This window comes from Ruditapes philippinarum, unplaced genomic scaffold (genome assembly GCF_026571515.1).
Source record: "Ruditapes philippinarum isolate M1 unplaced genomic scaffold, ASM2657151v2 ctg1312_1_1_1_1, whole genome shotgun sequence".
Classification (NCBI taxonomy): Eukaryota; Metazoa; Mollusca; class Bivalvia; order Venerida; family Veneridae; genus Ruditapes; species Ruditapes philippinarum.
In genome coordinates, this window is record NW_026864172.1 from 30490 (window position 1) to 50703 (window position 20214).

The 20214-nt window shown below is 35.3% G+C and overlaps 1 protein-coding gene across 1 annotated transcript; it reads left to right on the top strand.

The window, feature by feature from the left end:
- The first annotated feature begins 22 nt into the window (after positions 1–22).
- LOC132724704 (sphingomyelin phosphodiesterase-like) lies at positions 23–19486 on the top strand. Its single transcript, XM_060709632.1, has 13 exons — positions 23–630; positions 2773–2937; positions 3533–3656; positions 4104–4210; positions 4771–4940; positions 5625–5735; positions 6205–6285; positions 6837–6924; positions 15871–15953; positions 17034–17226; positions 17749–17838; positions 18070–18164; positions 18785–19486. The coding sequence occupies exons 1-13, from the start codon at positions 199–201 to the stop codon at positions 18903–18905; spliced, it is 1860 nt and encodes a 619-aa protein (XP_060565615.1). The 5' UTR covers positions 23–198; the 3' UTR covers positions 18906–19486.
- Positions 19487–20214: the final 728 nt, after the last annotated feature.

Here is a 20214-nt window from a genome sequence, read left to right on the forward strand (position 1 = left end):
TTCAGATTCTATACCACACATACATAACATTGGACTTGTACAATTATAAAGTTTCTATAATATGAAGTAGATCTAACATATGTATAGATTGTTAACTTTCACACCATCCACACATACAAGAGGACTTGTGCAATTCATATTTTAAAAACTCTCTTTAACTGGAAGTAGGAAAATTGTACAAATTCAGTTTCTATAAAAATGAACATATCATTGTCACAGTCATTGGCGACGGTAACATTAGCTACCATTTTCACACTTCTGGCATCAGCAGGATATTTGTATAGTAGACCAAGGAATGCAGCTACCAAAACTATACAAATTGACGACGCTCGAGAAGAAGCGACAAATAAAATCAACGAGTTTCAGCTACAGTCAAAGATTGCAAACTTCGTCAAGAAACATGAACGTGAGCTGTTTTTAGCGCGGTCAGACAGGAAGACAGAGTGTGGTACTATAGTCAGAGTGAGCAAGATAGATTGTAGCATATGTGTTCTCTTGGTTGAAGGTGTTAGTTATATGGTGAACAAAGGGTCGACACAGGACGATGTCGTTAAGTTCTCCACCGAGGCATGTATAGACCTGAAGATTGAGGATGAAAAAGTGTGTCGTGCATTCCTTGAAGAATTTAAGGTATAACAGCTTATTTATATGGATTGTTAAATAACTGATTTTATGAGGATTTTTAAGACTTTTATTTGAATAACTTGAATCTTATAGGAACGCGTATACTGACAACATGGCTAAGATGTGGTCGCAAGGTCAACATTAATCACGGCTGAAGTATATGCACTATGAATTTAAAACTGTTCGTTATGTCGATTTTTTTCACACGAAAAGCTGTTCACTACAAGAACACATGTCACAGCATTAACACTTCATACTTTGAGTACTAAACTCTTCAAGAATATAATTCACAGATTATATTCGTACTATAAATATGCTCATTGTGCTCTGCTCACCCTGTGAACATTACTCATAGTATATCACTCGTTTCATTAGCATTACTAAACTCGCATTATAAACATATGCCACTGATGATTTAAATAACTGGCATTGGCATTTTTTACTGAGCATTGCGTACTCCTGAAACATTATTTACTGAGCAATTTTCACTTCATGTAAATAACTCATTGATCACTGCTCACTCTATTTTTAAATGAGCACTACCTAAAAATGGGCATTACTTAAATACATTACTTAAATAACACCGATTACTCCAGGACACTGGCAACTGCTCACTGACCACCAATATGAATACTTCTGACTGAGCATTTTTTTCAAACCATGACCACTGATTATTAAGCGCCCACTGCTTATAGATCACTTCTTACACCATGAGCACTGTTCGCCAAGCACTTCTCACAAAATGAACACTGTTAATGGAGCACCTGTTAAACCATGACTACTGCTCAATGAGCACTTCTTACACCATGGCTATTGTCCTATTAGCACTTCTCATACCATTACCACTACACATTGAACACTTCTGACACCATTACCACTACACATTGAACACTTCTGACACCATAAACACTACACATTGAACACTTCTGACACTATTACCACTACACATTGAACACTTCTGACACTATTACCACTACACATTGAACACTTCTGATACTATTACCACTACACATTGAACACTTCTGACACTATTACCACTACACATTGAACACTTCTCACACCATTACCACTACACATTGAACACTTCTCACACCATTACCACTACACATTGAACACTTCTCATACCATTACCACTACACATTGAACATTTCTCACACCATTACCACTACACATTGAACACTTCTGACACTATTACCTCTACACATTGAACACTTCTCACACCATTACCACTACACATTGAACACTTCTCACACCATTACCACTACACATTGAACACTTCTTACACCATTACCACTACACATTGAACACTTCTCACACCATTACCACTACACATTGAACACTTCTCATACCATTACCACTTCACATTAAAAACTTCTCACATTATTACCACTACACATTGAACATTTCTGATACCATTACCACTACACATTGAACACTTCTCACAACATGACTGCTGCTCTGCACTTTTCTCATTGTGACTATTGCTCATATAGCAGTTCTGACACCATTACCACTGCTCACTGAGCACTGATCAAACCTTGACCACTTCTCACTGAGCACTTATCAAACCATGACCACTGCTCACAGTGCACTTATTTAACCATGACAAATGCCCATTTGGCACATCAAATACCATGACCACCGATCACTGAACACTTCTCAGACCACAACCACTGTTACAAATACGAAACTGCTGTAATTTAGTTTAATTGAATATGCAATAAAAACATATGTCATAAATTATCGGCCATCATCATTAAGTTACTCTTCAGATTTCTATTTCAACAATTATGTCATTTTGACTATATTTTTGTTAAAAGACAAAAAGATTATGTGCGTAATCATGAGGAATCAGCCGGAGCCAAACATTGAAATTTGTCAATACAATAATGCTGGTGACCCTTTTTGATTTTATTGAATTAGAAGTGTTTTGGGCTAGGATTTTGCCTTATAAATCTAGTGTTCGGCAAAGCGTATGAAAGGTACGAAAACATGGTTCATACTCGAAAAGATAGTTTTGCTTTTTCCAAGAGAACCTCTATCTAGTTTGACTTTTGTTAAAAATGTTGCCCGTTACTGTTACACTCTCCGCTTGAAATTAAATTATACTCGATAAGTTTTACACTTAATACTGAATTTGTTATACAGGAGGAAATATTTACAGTGGTTTTGCGGTTGTCGTATTCCCCGAGAGAAGTATGCAGTCACGTGTTAGGAACTGACTGCGGAGAGCCTTATAACCCGAACGCAATGTGGAATGTTACATTTCCTGATGTTCCCAAACCACCAGTAATTCCGCCATCATTGCCAAAGGTGAAGTAATAATTTACTTGAGGTTCAAAAGCCTAAAAATTTTAACATAAAATTTGAATATCTTAACATCGATCGGCCTGGGCACTTTAACCAGAAAATATTTGCAAAAGATATTTAAGGAATATACCAAATCGTATTTTGTGTTATTCTTAGACCGATTTGATTGAAAACGTCACAACAATTTTGTTTATTTTTCAAAATTGTAATTATTTTTCTGTAAAAACGTAGTGAGCAAATGATCTTTGTACAAATTCCACGCGATATGTTTCATCATGCTATTTAGAAGACACTGTTCTATAAAAGGACTCCACTGAGGCTTTTTGACATGAGGGACTGAATATTTTTCGACTTATATGCAACATTTAAGATCATTTGCTCACTACGTTTTTAAATAATAACTTTGCATTTTATAACGGGTTTTTGTCATATATCAGCGACGTATTTAATAATCACTACTTGGTCATCAGCATGTGTCAAAAGTTGATTGCATTCCAAAATGAAATTGTTTAATGATGAACTATCGATAAAAAGGGAACTTTAAGCAGTGTATATTGATACATAAATTTATTTCAAACTTTTTACTTTTACATTTCAGCCGGATTCCCCGAGATTACGTATTTTACATCTGACAGATTTTCACATGGATAAAGATTATATGGAAGGAACAAACGCCGAGTGCGGAGAACCTTTGTGTTGTAGAATACAAAATGGACCACCATGTATTTTATTTAACTTTAACTTTTTACCCGTCATGTACAATAATTATATTGATAGATACCGTGATTAATACGTATTCATAAATTTACTTGATTAATACTAGTTAGCATGCCATTAATTTGTTTCTTTTTATTTCATTAAGATCTATTGAAAAAAAAATGAATTAAGCTTTTTAAAAAGTTTTTTACAATGTGTTTATGTGATTATATCAACGTTTTAGCATTTAAAATTCAAAGGCAAGTGTCTTTTGACAGATTTATTAAGCAAGATTTAATATTAGTTCGATTGCCATTTGTTCCTTCAAACAAATATTTTAAATTATTTATGTATTCAGTGCCGATTTGGACACCATGTATCAATTTGTGCTGAAACAACCGTCTTTATTACCAGAATCTAAGATTGTGTATATTTTTTATTCAGTATATATCTATGTTTCTATTAATCAACAGCACCGGGGGTAACAGGCGCAGGTAAATATGGAGATTTCAGGAATTGTGACAGTGCTCCAGTTACAGTGGAGAGTTTGTTCAAACATCTACATTCTATACAAGACCAGGTTCATACACATTGTTGTCACCTTTACATTCAGTTATATCAGTTAGATAAACATCTTTCGAAATTAGGTGATTGTGATTAGATTAATATGACAAAGATATAAAAACGTAAATATATTGTGTTATTAAACACTCTTTTTAAAAAAAATATTCTTACTCGTTATGGTCATACCTTCAATTAGATCAAAGCTGCAGTGTTTAAGATGCAAGTCGAAAGTTTGATCAACGGATGCTTTGTTATCTGTCCAGATATACGTATTAATAGCTCAAAGTGGAAATGATTTAAAGATAATGAATATCAGGTGGTTGGATATGAACAACATTAACCATTTGAACTTTAGCGGCGATATTTTAGGAATATATCATCATTATAAATCTAGGTCAGCATGTTCATCCATACAGTATGACCAGGCTCGAGACATACTGCTGACTGTATACAATTTTATCATTTTATTATTTTAAATATAATATATTGTATTAAATTCCATATAACCAACTTCAGACAGTTTAGGCAGAACAATTTTGTGTTACGTAAGCGTATAGCAATTCTCTTTGTTTACAGTTTGATTACGTCATATTCACGGGAGATATTCCGCCACACAATATCTGGAATCAGACGAGATCTGACCAAACTTCCGCCATTGACGTGTTCACAAATTACATGAAGACATACCTTCCTAAGAAAATCGTGTTTAACACCCTCGGTAATCATGAAAGTGCGCCTGTTGACAGGTAATAAATACTTCATTATACCCTGCATATGTTGTGAGGGGGTATACTGGAATCAGCTTGTCCGTCAGTCTGTCCGAACGTATTTTCTTAATGTATTTTTTGTCCTAAAGTATTTGATAATATCTCATAAAGGAGCCTTAAAACACCTAAAACATAACTCTCTTATACGTTTGTTTTGGAGTGCCCCTCCGTGCAATTTATTAAGGCGAGGGCTGGAACCGGAGTAAAACCACCGACCTTCTGTAAGTTGTCTTTCCCACATGAAAGTATCCAAGGTTAATGACGGGATTCGTATCCACAGCGGTGACGGGCAACAGGGCAAGTGATCTGATGTCGGCGACCTCAACCACTCGAACACAGACATCCCTTATAATGCACGGATGGGCACACATTAATTGTTTTATGCCCTTTGTCGGTGTGACGTAAATGAGTAAAATAAATCAAACAAATAGCAAATTTGTAGTAACAGTCTATCTGAATCATATTTTAATTATTAACTTCATAACAACATTTGGTAAGTAATAGTATTAAATAATTTATTATTCTTGTGCTAATATGTAAATATTTGATGTATTTAGGGGCATGTTACAGGTAACTTCATAAGCAATCATTGAATGAATGGTTGATGAATCTGAAGATGTTAAGCCGAATATGTTAATTAATATTGTATTCACTTTTTTAAAGTTTCCCTCCACCGTATATAACCGGAAATCAAAGTGAAACATGGTTGTACAACAACGTGGCGAAAAACTGGCTAAATTGGTTACCAAAAGATACGGAAACAACCATTAAAAGGTACGTTGAGATTATTGTTATATATTGTTATGTTATTAAATAGGTCAATGTCCATCTTCATATTGATCTCATTATTTTGCCGAATTGTTCAGTGCAATGCCGCATGCATAGAACAAATGTGACTGCCTAAAACAACTTACATTTACTGTTAATATCTGTTTGTTCTGCATAACAAGTGAAGAATTATAAATAAAATGTCAAACTGTAGATACATGTATATTCATCTTTATAATACCGCACGTTAGTAATGATTTTGCAGTCTTATTAATTGGCCGTTCGCTGAAATGCAAATGAATTGATTCGACTACATGTATGTGTATATTTAACAAGAAGATTCATTCCTCATATTGGTTATAACAAACATCGGATGTAGCGTACAAAATTCATGACTTAGACGAGTTCGCTATAACCGAGTTTTAAATTTAATTGTTTCCCTTTGAATAATGTTTATGGACTTATTTTGTTTTAGGGCCGGTTATTACTCGACGAAACCATTTCCAGGTCTGCGAATTATTTCCCTTAATATGAACATGTGCTGTAATACAAATTTGTAAGTATGAAATGCGTAAAAAAATTAAAACTTTATAACGGAAACAACATAAAAATGTAGTCAATGTAAAAACGAAAATTGTATTATGATTAAAGTATTTGTAGTTATACATTTGTAATATATCAGAAACATGTGCCATGTTTATTGTTATACTTGCATCAATTGTTTAGTGTCCGAATTTGGATAAATGAAAAGGGAGATTTGTTAGTTAAGTTTCAAAATATATATACCATTTTGTTACATAAACAATTTTTGAGGGAATAAGTCTAAAACTATGCAGCCGGGATTGGCAAGTCTTTTAAGCTAGTTGTTTAAGTTATTTTTTCATCTGGTGGAACAGAAAGTGATAAGCCTTTGCTTCGACACATTATGGCCATGCTCTATACTGATTGTTGTTCAGTGTATTTTGCTATAGAAAATCCCTGAATTTTCAGTGTTCCATGTTCTAAACAGGGAAAAAATATTTAAATATATTTCACAAAATCATCAGGTTTATGAAACAAATTAGATATTTGCATTTTAATATGTCTCTATCGTTGTTTTAAACAAAGGTGGTTATATATCAACGCCACGGATCCAGCTGGTATGCTACAGTGGTTTATATCAGAACTTCAAGAATCAGAGAACGCTGGTGAAAAAGTACGTATATTGATATTAAAGTGGCAAGAATCGAAGGTTATCTTAGGGCTACTCGTACAAATCGCTGGTAAAACAATGAAAGATAGTTCAGATCAGATTTTAAGGATAATTATAACATTACCACCATCTTCTCTGTTCTTTTACGATGTCAGATAAGCACAGATACAATTTAAGCAAATCACATTATTCTATATTACACTTGGTTCAATTTTGATAAACGTTGAACCATCGATATAATCAAATATATGTCAAGTACATTATGTTTACCGGCATAATTAAGTCTTTTATGGTTCTTCGTTTGCCTCAATATCTATATTCGACTTCTACAATACAATTCAGATAGTGTCATTTGATTAAGCTCTGTAGGAGCGCATCTGTCTCGCAAAACATTTGTCTTACGTAAGACCAATGCGGTCGCATTTGTCCCACATGAGACAAATGGGACCTCAAATGTCCACCCCAAAAAACTCATTTGTGTGACAAATGTGCTCCGATCAAGTCTTCTAAGGGACAAGAAAGCACATTTGTCTCATGTGTTTTTAAGGGACAAGAAAGCACATTTGTCTCATGTCATTTTTTATGAATTATTTGTCACATTATTCCCAAGGCAGAAATTCTTTTTTAGAATCGAGGTTCGCCGTTTTACGTCATGTCAAGTGTAATCATCAATAGGTGTGCTTATGCTTTCTTTATGAAAACCTAAAGACAACTATTAATCATAATATCTTTAATTCAAGTAATTGATTGGCTTAACCTGAAAGCGTACACTGAAACAACAAAACTAAATCCGTTCACGATGGTACAATGGTGACAGCGCGGTGGCACGATGTTACGTTGATGAAAACGCGATGGTGCGATGGTGAAAACATAATGGTACGAACGTGAAACAACGACTGGACGATGGTGAAACAACGATTGTACGATGGTGAAACAACGAAGGTTCGATGATGAAAACGTGATGATACTATGGTGAAAGACGATGTTACGATGGCGAAAATACGATGGTACGATATGATGAAACTGCGATGGCATGATGATGAAAACGCGATATTTATTTTCTCTATCGTGTCATCGCATCATCGTGATTTCACCATCGTGTCATCGTGTTTTAATCATCGTACCATCTCAATTTCACCTTTGTACCATTGCGCATAGCTGTTCAAGGATTCAAAATTGTTACTTTTGTCCAAACGGAACACCGTAATCGGTTGATATTGAATGATACAATATCGTGACTCGTTTCGCATCTCGCCGAAATCTCGCGTCTCGCTTCGCATCTCATTCGTCGACGCGAGACAAGAAATTGATTCCAGGTCATATACCGCTAAGTAGTATTCCCTTTATAGTCTACATAAAATCACTTAAAGGCCCATTATGCATGAGAAATGCTTTCATTTGTATTCCTTAAAGGCTTTGTATTTTTGGTATACTTTTATAGCTCCAAAAACGTAGTCATTGACTAATTACCTAAAGCATTTTTCACCTGCTGCTTTTTTTTGCAGTTTGTACAGTTGAAGTGATTTAGAATTTTGTATTGAAGTCAAAATACTACATTGTTTACATTTTGCTACTTTTATGACGCATTATTTCACATTTTTCGCGAATTTCTTTAGATTACAAGCATCTAACTTCCTCAGAAATCATTATTTGAATATCAATAAATTCATACTTGCTCTATCTAAAGAAGAAAATTTTTATTCATTTCTGAAATCTCGTGGTACGGGATACTTCGACATTGCGAGATCTCGTGTTACAATATCGTGCCTCGCTTCGTGTCTCATCGGAATGTCGCGTCTCGCACAATTCTGAGTGGTCCGATATTCCATAATTATGGCATTACCCGGATTATTTTAGGAACTCGTACATGTTGTAAGTGCTTTTTCAATAGTGGATCTGAAAGCAAATGACGATTTTTACATACATATAGTATATTTCTGATGAAAACAAATTACGTGTGTAATGGTCTTCTTATTTTCTTCCATAGATCATTTAAGGGCCTCCGTGGCCGATTGATTAAAAAAAACCACTTGTCCCTAACCGCTGTAGGTTCGACATATTCACGGGGCATCGAACTATTCATCGAACTTTGCGAGGATCCCGGTCAGTGTCCAAATGCGGAATACATATCCGCGTGCGCACGTCATAGCTATCGCGTGGCCACGTAAAAGTTATCGTGTGCGCGCGTAATAAATAAGAAAATTGTATGCCACCTTTATGCCACCGTAGATACTACCTTGTTTTTGCTAAGAATATTTCTAGTGCCATAAATCATTTTATAAAACTTTAAGCATTAAACGCACAATTGATAACGATAACAATAGACTTGCTGCATATGTGTTTAGGTTCTGGACGCTTGCACTTGTAGAAATTTTCATTGTGACATGCAGAACAGGGATATTCTTTAATTTAATATATGACTCCTATGCAGAGGCAGGAAGTTTTTGACTGACCGGAAGTGACCTAAAAACGGTTTTATAAATACAGAAAACACAGAACAATGGCTGGTTGCCGGTAAACGGACGGGCATAATTATTACCTTTTAAGAATTTTATGGAAAAATGTGAGAAGAATTTTATGGAAAAATGTGAGACAAATGTGCTTCGAGTGTCCTTTCTTTTGTGTGTCGAACACATCTGTCTCATTTCCAATTTGTCGCAAATATGAATGTTTACGAACACATCGGTCACACTTCGTGAGACAAATGTGCTCCGAGACAAACGTGCTCCTACAAAGCTCTGTTAGGCCACATGTGTCACAAATCACATTCGTCACAAGTTTTTATGAATTTGTGACGAATGTGATCACATTCGTCACAAATGACTTTTGTGACGAATGTGATTGACCAAAATCGGGTAAAAATGCCAATCACAAACGTCACAAGCAAAATTGAGAATTTTTTAACAGGCGAATCACAAATGTCACAAATTTATTTTTCAATATGTGATACACGGAATATCATAAGGACAATCGTGGTTATATCAGTGCGATAGTACAAGGGCGACAATGCAATAAATCGATATTGTGATGTCGACATCACGATACCAATATCTTTTCACCACCATTGCATTATCGCCATCGTACTAACTTGTTGCAATATCGTATCGTCGGCATTGTATTGTCTTCATAGAACTGTCGCATTGTCGTAATGGTATTGCTATCAAGTCGTCTTACGTTCTCGAAACCTTCAAAAAAATTTTGGTGACAATGCACGGCATAGTATCAGACTTCAACTGGAAGTGATCTTTTACCTCTGTGAACCCTCAAAATTTCTTCCCACCATACAGCGACAGTCTAAAGGAATCTCACAGACTTAATCTTAGTTTCAGTACAAATTATGACCATATTTACACCAATGAGACCATATATGATTGTTTGGGAAGTAGCTGAGACCCCCGTTGACTTTCAGGATATCTAATTAGAGATTAGGACCTTTTGACATCAATGAACCTTTTTTGGTCTGACAGACTTTTGACCTCCGCAGACTTTCAGGAATCTTGGTTCAATTAAAGAGTATGACATTTTGACATCTAGGAACCTTCTTTCCTGAGACGATTTTGCAAGTCTGTGCCAATTGCTTGCAGACGCTCTATGGAACTTTCCATATCTATTCCACTAGTAATAATAATATAGTTAATTCGTTTAAACAGATCGTGTCTTTGTGGCGGGGCCGCTTTATCGTTTCGACGCGTCTTAGCTTTTTTCGCCTTTTATGATTAGATAGTTTCAAACGACGGTGTTTAGTGAATTTTATAGAGGATATTTGTTTGTTTTGAGTGAATATGAAATATATTTCACTGAGAAGTGAGAAAAAAAATGAAATATGTATCACGAGCGCGTAGCGCGAGTGAAAATATGAACATTTTCTCACTTCGATGTGAGATATAGTTCATATTCACGAAAAGCAAACACATTTTCTTTTTATTTTATGTGCCTTTCGAAAAGTGCTTTTAGACCGTTTACTACTGAAGCGCGGAGACTACGCGCGCGTAAACAATATGACGGCAAACGTTAACGCTGCAAGCAAAATAATCCTTATTTATTTATATTTCTTTTTGCGGTCTCATTGTCAACAATCTTACAAAATTACGGACATTTGAATCGAGAAATATGTCATTTAGAATGAAATTAAACAGTTATTTTTAATGCATGTTTAGGGAATCCAGACTTATAAATACGTACGCAGAGTGGGCGTGGCTTATATCACCCAAATCTATATCACCACACTGTGACTGATATAAATATGAATATATTTCATTGATAGAACAGTATTTCATTAGTTAGCATCAAATAAATATAGGATATTACATGAGTGTCTTTTCATATTGAATTTATTAAACGAGTTTGATAAAATAATAAATTGCGAGGCTCTGCCGAGCATTTTATTATTTTATTCAACGAGTTTAATAAATTCAATGTTAAAAGACACGAATGTAATATTCTTTTTATCACAGGTAAACTTTTGCCGCCGAAAAAGCGAAAACTTGTCGTTATTTTCCCTTATAAGCGCGGTAAAATTAAGCAACGTCCGCTAACGTAGATAGATATTTTATTTCCTTCAGTATACATGAAGAGCACGTCAAAACGATATTACACTAGTGTAATATGGAAAATATGTAATGGCTTTATTCCACTCCCGCGACTTCAAACGTGATAAATAATTATTTTGTAGTTAAATGCTGAAAAGTGTTGTGTAATACAGAATGTTGTTGCGCGACTGTATAGTACAGAACGTTATTAAACATATCAAGTAGGATAGCATGTAAGTTGTAATGTAATGTAATATTATCGTGTAGCAATTCAAAATATTGAAAATGCATGCTTATATCGGCACTCTTTGGGCAATATCAGCACACTTCCTTAGCATTTTTGTTACTATTTATAGTAACAAATGCAATAAACTAGTTTATCACACACCCGTGCCGATTTTGCGACTCCGTAAATATGGTATTGCACGGCCGTGCATATATTTTGACGTGACGTCATTAGCGTTATACAAACATAGTGTAAAAACGCGCTAAATGTTAGCGTTATACTATAGGCGCGTCAATGAAAAATGACTCTTATTTCACTTTAAATGGTCTTTATTTTGGGTATGTGATAAATAGAATATAAAATTCGTGTAAGTTCATTACTGAATTTATTGCACTCGTTGAATAAAATAATATTATGCTCGCCAGAGGCTCGCATAATATAATTTTATTCAACTCGTGCAATAAATTCAGTATTGAACTTACACTCATTCAATATCCTCTATATAATATCGTTTTGACGTCGACGTCATTTAACGTTAGCGGACGTCGCTTGATTTTACCGCGTTTATAAGGCAAAATAACAACAATTTTTCGGTTTATCGGCTCCAAAATTTAACCTGTGATATGAATAAAATAATAAAATGCTCGCAGAGCCTCGCAATTTATTATTTTATCCAACTCGTTTAATAAATTCAATATGAAAAGACACTCATGTAATATCCTCTATATTGGCCTACGAGACCGCTAAAGCCCTCGGGCCAATACCTCTTCTTGGCCAATATTGCATTCAGACACACTAGACCTGTGTAATAACCTATAAATACGCAACGGCAAAACACTATAAATAGAAAAAAAATGTGAATTTAAACGTATATGAGTTTTGTCCATGTAATATGACTGTGGTCAGGTGACGTGATGCGCCAAATATCGATATCGGTCCGACTTCCGGTTGGGCCGATATCGATTTCCCACTTCGGGTTGCTAAAAAAACGCGGAAAGATTGACAATTTTATAAGAAAAAATACGTTTAACTGAAATATATCTTGATAAAAAAGCAAAATTGAAGAAACACTTGAACAACAATCTCCAAACAGTTAAATAACGCCAAAATATATTAAAAACAAATGTTTGTGAGGAAATGACGTCAACGTCATTAGACGACGTCAAAAGTCCCTCGCTTTTTAAAATAAATTATACATTGTCGCTGAACAATGTTTTCAAACGATTTTTTTAATTCTATAATGAAAACCAAAACATAAATGAGCACATGCAATAAAAAGGTTATAGAACAGGTCTGGTGTGCCTTAATGCGATATGGGTCTACAAGATCGGTATTAGCCCTCGGGCTCTTTTAGTGGGCCAAAATCGAATAAAGGCACATCAGACCTCTGTAATAACCTATAAATATATCCCGCCTCTAAACCAATGAAAATTCGTGAACTTTATTAGCAGTATTATAATTGCGGCTAGTATTGTGCAATGTGAGTTTGCTTTTAGTCTTCTTGGAATCCATGTTGTTATTCATTACTTTATATTCTAGCATAAAACTGCCGTTATAACCATGATTTCGGGGTGTTTTAACAGGACCAAAAAGGTCTTTTAACAAGGAGATTCTAGCGCTCATGCGCTGTTAAAACACCTTTTTGATATACGTTTTCCGTGGCACAGCGTCAATACATTGTGGCCCGGACGCTGCTTAACTAAAACGGAAATGACGTCACGGTCACATACAACGCTGACGTTCCCGTGCAATCCGAGGAAAATCAGTGATGTTGCTTGATTGTGTATGGATTGTGTTAGATTTATGCATGCTTTATGCTAGAATAGCGTTAACGAATGATTGTTCCGTGTCATAACAACTGCTGAAACCCTCGGGATACGTTGGGTCGGGTACCAACTAATCCCTTGGGTTTCTACAGATATTTAAACACGAAAAAAGAAACATGCGTTATTCCTATATTATATCAGAGTTCTTTAGTACTGACGGCTCATCTAGGGTTCAATATGGCGCGGTTCATATAGTTATTTTACCAGTAATATCTATAAAGGAAAGGGTTAAATGAGAATCATGAAGGAAGTTGAATAAATAAACTTAAAGAAAACTTAACATTTCTTGTAGAATATGATTGGTCTTGCGAAGCTATAATTACACGAGGTCATTCAAATATCTTGCAAGCAAATTCGCTGAATTAATGTTTACCGCCGACAGCATCATATAATGATTGAAAATTAAACAATTGCCGGATACATTTCGAATAAAGACTCCGGGGAAATAGTCGGTTAAAGCATAAATTATCAGGGCCCATATCACTCAAGGTCACGGCGATAATGCACATGCCCTTTTTGTATTGAAGGTTCCCACACAATTAAAATTAGATATATTTAACATTTGAAGACATGAAATACTTAAGTTATCTGACTGAATATTAAGCAACCAGGGGTCTTAACTTCGGGTAAGTGCCGTCAATATACACATCTCCGCTTGGTATTAGATGTACCCACATAGTTTTGTTTAAATTATTCAGCAGATTTGTTGAAGAATAGGGTTGAATTAATGCTTTTCTATGAACAATAAATGATAATAAATTATGAATCATAACTCTGTATTAAACGGCCAAACGGGAAATACTGATGATGATGATGATGATGATGATGATATGCACATCTTGTTTGTTTGTTTATGTGTTTATCTAAAGTCACCGCCGGAAAGCCCATTTAAGCGACCGTACCCTCAAGTCGGACCAAATCCTTTAGTGTCCCGTCGAGATTTTTCGAGATGCGCATCTCCTCTTTATATTAAACTAAATTTCGTTGAAATTCCTAGAGCGCAGAAAAGCAATAGTTCTATATACAGTGTTTTATAAATAACAACAACAACAAGGGGCAATAAGTCTGTTTTTAAAAAGAAATGGAGATATGCTGGTTATATGTGCAACTGGTTTGTGAATGAAGGTTCCTACAAAGTTGCAGCATCGATATCCATCCAGAAGTTGCTGAAAAATAGCGTGGAAACGAAATGATTCCATATACAGTGTATAATAACTAATCAATGGCCGGATAGTGCGGAAACTAAATCTGGACTGACAGGCGGACGAACACGCTAAAACAGTCCCATCACTCCCGATTTCATCAGCGGGGGAGGGGATAAAAATGTCTGTAGTTTTAGTTCCAATAATTGATTTCAGTCCTAAAAATTTGTGACGTTTGTGACTCAGTGAAAAGCATTGAAGAAAACAATATTTATCTCAAATTTGTGACATTTGTGATTTTAAACTCGTGACGAATGTGATTGTCTAAAACATTGGATCACATGCATCACAAAATTTGTGACGAATGTGATCTCATTCTTCACAATTGTGACGAATGTGATTTGTGACACATGTGGCCTTACAAAGCTCTGTCTGTTTCGAATAAAAAGTGGAGCTATTATGATCGTTGCGGCGCGTTGTCATCAATGTAGCCCATTATAAGTTATCAACATGAACTTAGAATACTTGGTGCTTATGTTAGTCAAGAGAAATAATTCTGGAAGCATTAGTTTGTTTGTGTGTTTTTCTGTTTTGGGTTTTACGTCACATCGACACAGAATAGGTCATATCGCGACGTTCCAGCTTTACTGGTGAAGGAAGACCTCAGGTGCCCTTCCGTGCATTATTTCAGGCACGAATGGGCACCTGAGTAGAACCACCGACGTCCGATACCTACCTCACATGAAAGAATCCAAAGTCCTTGCCAGGATTCGAACCCACAGCGGTGAGGGGCAAGTGGTTTGAAGTCAATTTAACAACCTTAACCACTCGGCCACGGACGCCCCGGAGGCATTAGTTATGACCCTTCTTTACTTTTCGTAAAGAAAAGTTCTCTTTTTAACACACGAGCATATCATCATTATTCAGCTTGACTTGGCATAGATTTTTTTGACAAAATCTTGTTTTTAAAACGGACAAAAATAACTTTAGATAAGAGAACTGTATGATGTTTGATATATGTAGATCATATAGTAATTGGTATAAAATGGTTATATGGTAATTATGTAAAAAACATTAAACGATGATAATATAAGATTGTATGGACATAGGTTATATTGTTTCCGGGGTCATATTACAACAATTATTGGTGTAAGATTAATTTAATGTGACTGGGGCATGGTTAGTGGTGAGTGGTATATCAAAATCATGTGGTGATTTATTTACAGGTACATGTTATAGGACATATATTCCCTGGTTGTTGGTGTTGCCTTAAACCATGGAGTTGGAATTATTATAAAATTGTAAATAGGTAAATTATTAAACATAATAAATTATCTTGATTTTTTTCCCGGTGAGATAATGTTAATATCACATAATGAAAGTAAATGTATAACAGGGGTTGGATGCAGGATTGGGCGACCATCTTAAAGAAATGAAAATAAAAGTCTCTCACTTGCTGGTTGCTTTGCACATATAATATCTACAGGAGTTGTAGAAAATTTCATTAAATAATACAGCAGCTTTATTACATTTTATTGTACGTGTTTACAAAAACAACTAAATACTACACTTACTCGTACATCATGATTCCTTTTATCGCATGACTTAAATCATTGAAAATAATAATAAAATTTCGTTTGGACTGTCTTTTCATGCACGCGTTTGTTCACCGATATTTTATTACATGTTAATAAACAATTTTAGTACAATACTGAATTATATTGCACGAGTAACTTGACAAGGAGCTAGTCGAGCTTGACTTGTGTACGAGTCTAATAGAACCAGTATTGTTCTCAACAATGAATTTTGATCTCTTTATTCAACACGACCATTTTTTACCTTTTTGACATGGATCTTTAGACTCTGAAAATAAAAACAAGGTTATAGATGTTTTGGTTTCTGAAAATGAAAACTAAACTAAATGGGGTACGATATGCATTTGATATACTAGTAGGTATTTTACTCTGGAAACGAATTAGAGGCTAAATTGCTTAGATGATTTCTGTTTGGACGTAACGTGGTGTAAACACTAAAGTGAATAACGTATTGAAATTCAATGCTATTGAAAATAATGAAATGATTACTGATAATTTGTATATGTGATAAATGACACGATAATATAAATTGATGATCCCTCGTTTGCCCAGACCACAGGGTGCAGCTACCTTAGCCTAGACAAAAATACCAAAATGTTATAATTAATAATAAAGTGTTGAAAAACAAAACCATAATATACGGGTATGTACTAATGGTTGAGACGTAAGTTCGAGCCATTCACAGGTCACGATAATATATATATATATACTATATGACACAGGTAAAATCATTGAAATAAAATATCTTGAATAATATTGGACCTATTAATAGATACTGTAAACTTTTGATTAAGATACGAAGGTACAATAGCAGAGCAATTCTTTGGACACACTCATAACATGAAATTCCAAATGTTTTATGATGGGGACACGTCGAAGCGCCCCCTGGGTATAACCTACATGCCCGGAAGTATTACTACATACTCTTACTTAAACCCCGGCTTCAGAATCTACGAAATCGACGGCAACTATAAAGGCTCGTCTTGGGTATGGTTTTTTTTCATTAAAAAAATGTTTGCAAATAATGACCATGCAGATTTAAGTGATTAAGGGATTCCACTGAGGGTGTTGTTGTTTTGACATGACATTATTAGATATCAAAATTTGATGTAGGTCTGTGTGCAGAATTTCAGATAATTCATTTGCTCCCTTTTTACAAAAAAAAATCAGTTTAATTAAGCAAAATGACCAAATCTTGATTGGAAAGTGTTACAAAAAATGGGCTTAGGATCTAACAAAATATCGCTATCTATATTTCTTTATTAACTTTTGTATTTATTTATGTATTAGACATGGAATATTTTTTAATAAAATGAAAAAGGTTTGTAACGTACCGCACGGAGAAATGTATTTTGTTTTTATATGCTCTTAATAATATTTCTTTTAAAAGATCTCGGTAAACAACACTTTACAATGGCTAGTAATGTTGTACATTTTTCGGGCTACTGTAATATTTTAAGACGTTATTGTTTTATACTAATTTTGATTGTGACTGGTTTTGGTTTTCAGAAAGTTCAAGACTTCACAAACTATTTCTTAAATGTCACCCGAGCAAATACATATGGTGAAGTGGTCTGGGAGAAAGAGTATTCGGCAAAAGTACGTATATAACTTTCTAACAATCTGATCATAAACAACGTCTGTACAATGTCACTATATTGGCTACCACTTTCAAAGTGTTTCAATACAAACAACAGCCATTAACTATTAACGTCAATGTTTACATTTCTATATTTTACACTCCCACCGTTTTACTGCAATATTAAATTACTTCTTATTTTTCAAATTTCCATGACATATTTTCTTTATACATGTATATGATGTTTTAAGGAAGCATACAAAATGACATCATTATTTCCGGGAGACTGGAATGATTTTCTGTATAGGATGAAAGCAGACGACAATTTGTTCCAAACGTTTTGCAAGTATGAACATTCTATAGATAACATTACATTTTCTGTGGACTGAAAAATGACATTTACCTGTTTTGTGTTATTCATTTGAACTAAACAAACATGAAAACTTAAGTACTTTTTCTCATTTATACCTTTAGTTTGCAACATTTAATTAACAGTTTTCCGTTGACATTGATTTAGATACTAGTACATGTATAATTAGCGTGGTGGTGTTGGTATTTTTCACTCCGGATCACGGCAGTAAGCCAGAATGAATTTACCAGAGCACAGTTCTGTCACCGAATCGTTCCTGGACCGGCTGTCAAGCAATTTATGGGTACTAGTTGCCTTCACTTTCGCAAGGAACTGAGCAGAGGCACAGTCTAAATGACCGTATACAGGATTTCATGGTCAATCACAACGAAAGTGACCTGCACCGTCCGGGAATTGAACCCAGATCGCCCGATTCACAGTTCAATGTTCTATAGCCATTGAACTAATCTGACGGTTAATTTATTAAGCTTGCGAATGGCGTCATTATGGAATCTTTTCAATGTCTAGTGTATTTTAAGATGATGCCGTTCTCTTCATTTAAAAGCTGTACATTCACCGGACCGTCTTTGATGTATACTTACGTTTTTATCTTCCAGGCATTATCACAAGTCGGCACCAAACAGCTGTAGCTCTTGTCATGGGGATTGTAAGACGAATCTCCTATGTGAATTAAAATCTGGACGTAATAATGATCCGCACATTTGTGAGGATTTATAAAATTTGCAAAATCATAATACATGTACATGTTATCACAACAATGCACCAGTCAGTTGTAACAGCGGCCTCCACAATAAAGACAAGAGCAGCACTTGGATAGGGACTGGGGATAGGGGTGGAAATGCGCAGTTTTTTTTACACATTCCGCCTGTCTTCGCACTACGGCACCAAAGTCGGTCCTACTCGCACATCCGGGGATCTAAACTGGGATTTTACTACTGACTACCCCCGCGATGCAGGACCTTTAACAGGGATAAGGAAATCCCCGCAATTCCCAGGCAAAGAGAGCCGTGGTCACAACTGATTGCTGCATACCTTAAAACAGTATGCTAATATTTATAAAGAACTATCAGAAAACTGTAACTTTATACATGTCATTATTCGGAATAAAAGAGATTTTTTTGACAAATGGCATACTAGAATTTGACGTTTAGTTGTCATCCGTGTAAAAGACTCGGATGGTGTCAGTCTCAACTTTTTGACCCATCCTGTCAAAGTTAGGACAAGAACAATGGGGCATTCAGCGAGGTGTTTCGATGGGGTGACATCACATTGAGTCTAGTACATACATGGATCACTTAAGCTACGAAGAAAATTTGACAAAATTAAAGGACAAACGACTGGATAAATGTCAAATTTATGAAACACTTAAGATATAATATCACTGGTAACAATTAGAAATACAATTCTAATAAACAAGAGCTGTCGGTAAGACAGCAACGCTCGACTATTCTGAGTGCTTGATAGTAAAAAAATGCTTGATACAATACAGTTACCTCCTCCTGTTTACAGGTTGGGGTCATGATGGTGGACAAGTGTGCAAAGTTTCAAAGCCATATGTCAATGGACTTTGAAAATATTTGATGTATTACAAAAACTTTAATGTAAATTCTAAGTCAAACAAGGGTGCCATAGTCACAAAATACGCCCGTTTACGAAAGCTTTAGATCGAGATTGGGGCATTATGGATAAGTGTTATCTAGCAAGCAAGTTTTTATCCTTGGCACTGTGTTGTTAAATGAACCTTAAAACAAATCAGTAGGGAAGATATGCACAGGATGTGTGACCTTGACCTTGGTCGCAGGGACCTGAATTTTATGCACGGCACTCAGCCTCACAATGATGAACATTTGTGCCAAATTATATTGAAATCCCTCTATGCATGTAGAAGTTTTGCTCCAGACAAGCGTTTTGCTATGAGCTCTAACTGTGACCTTCACCTTTGACCTAGAGACTTGGTTCATGTGCAGGGCACTACGTCTCATGGTGGTGAACAATTCTATAAAGTAACATTAAAATTCCTCCATGC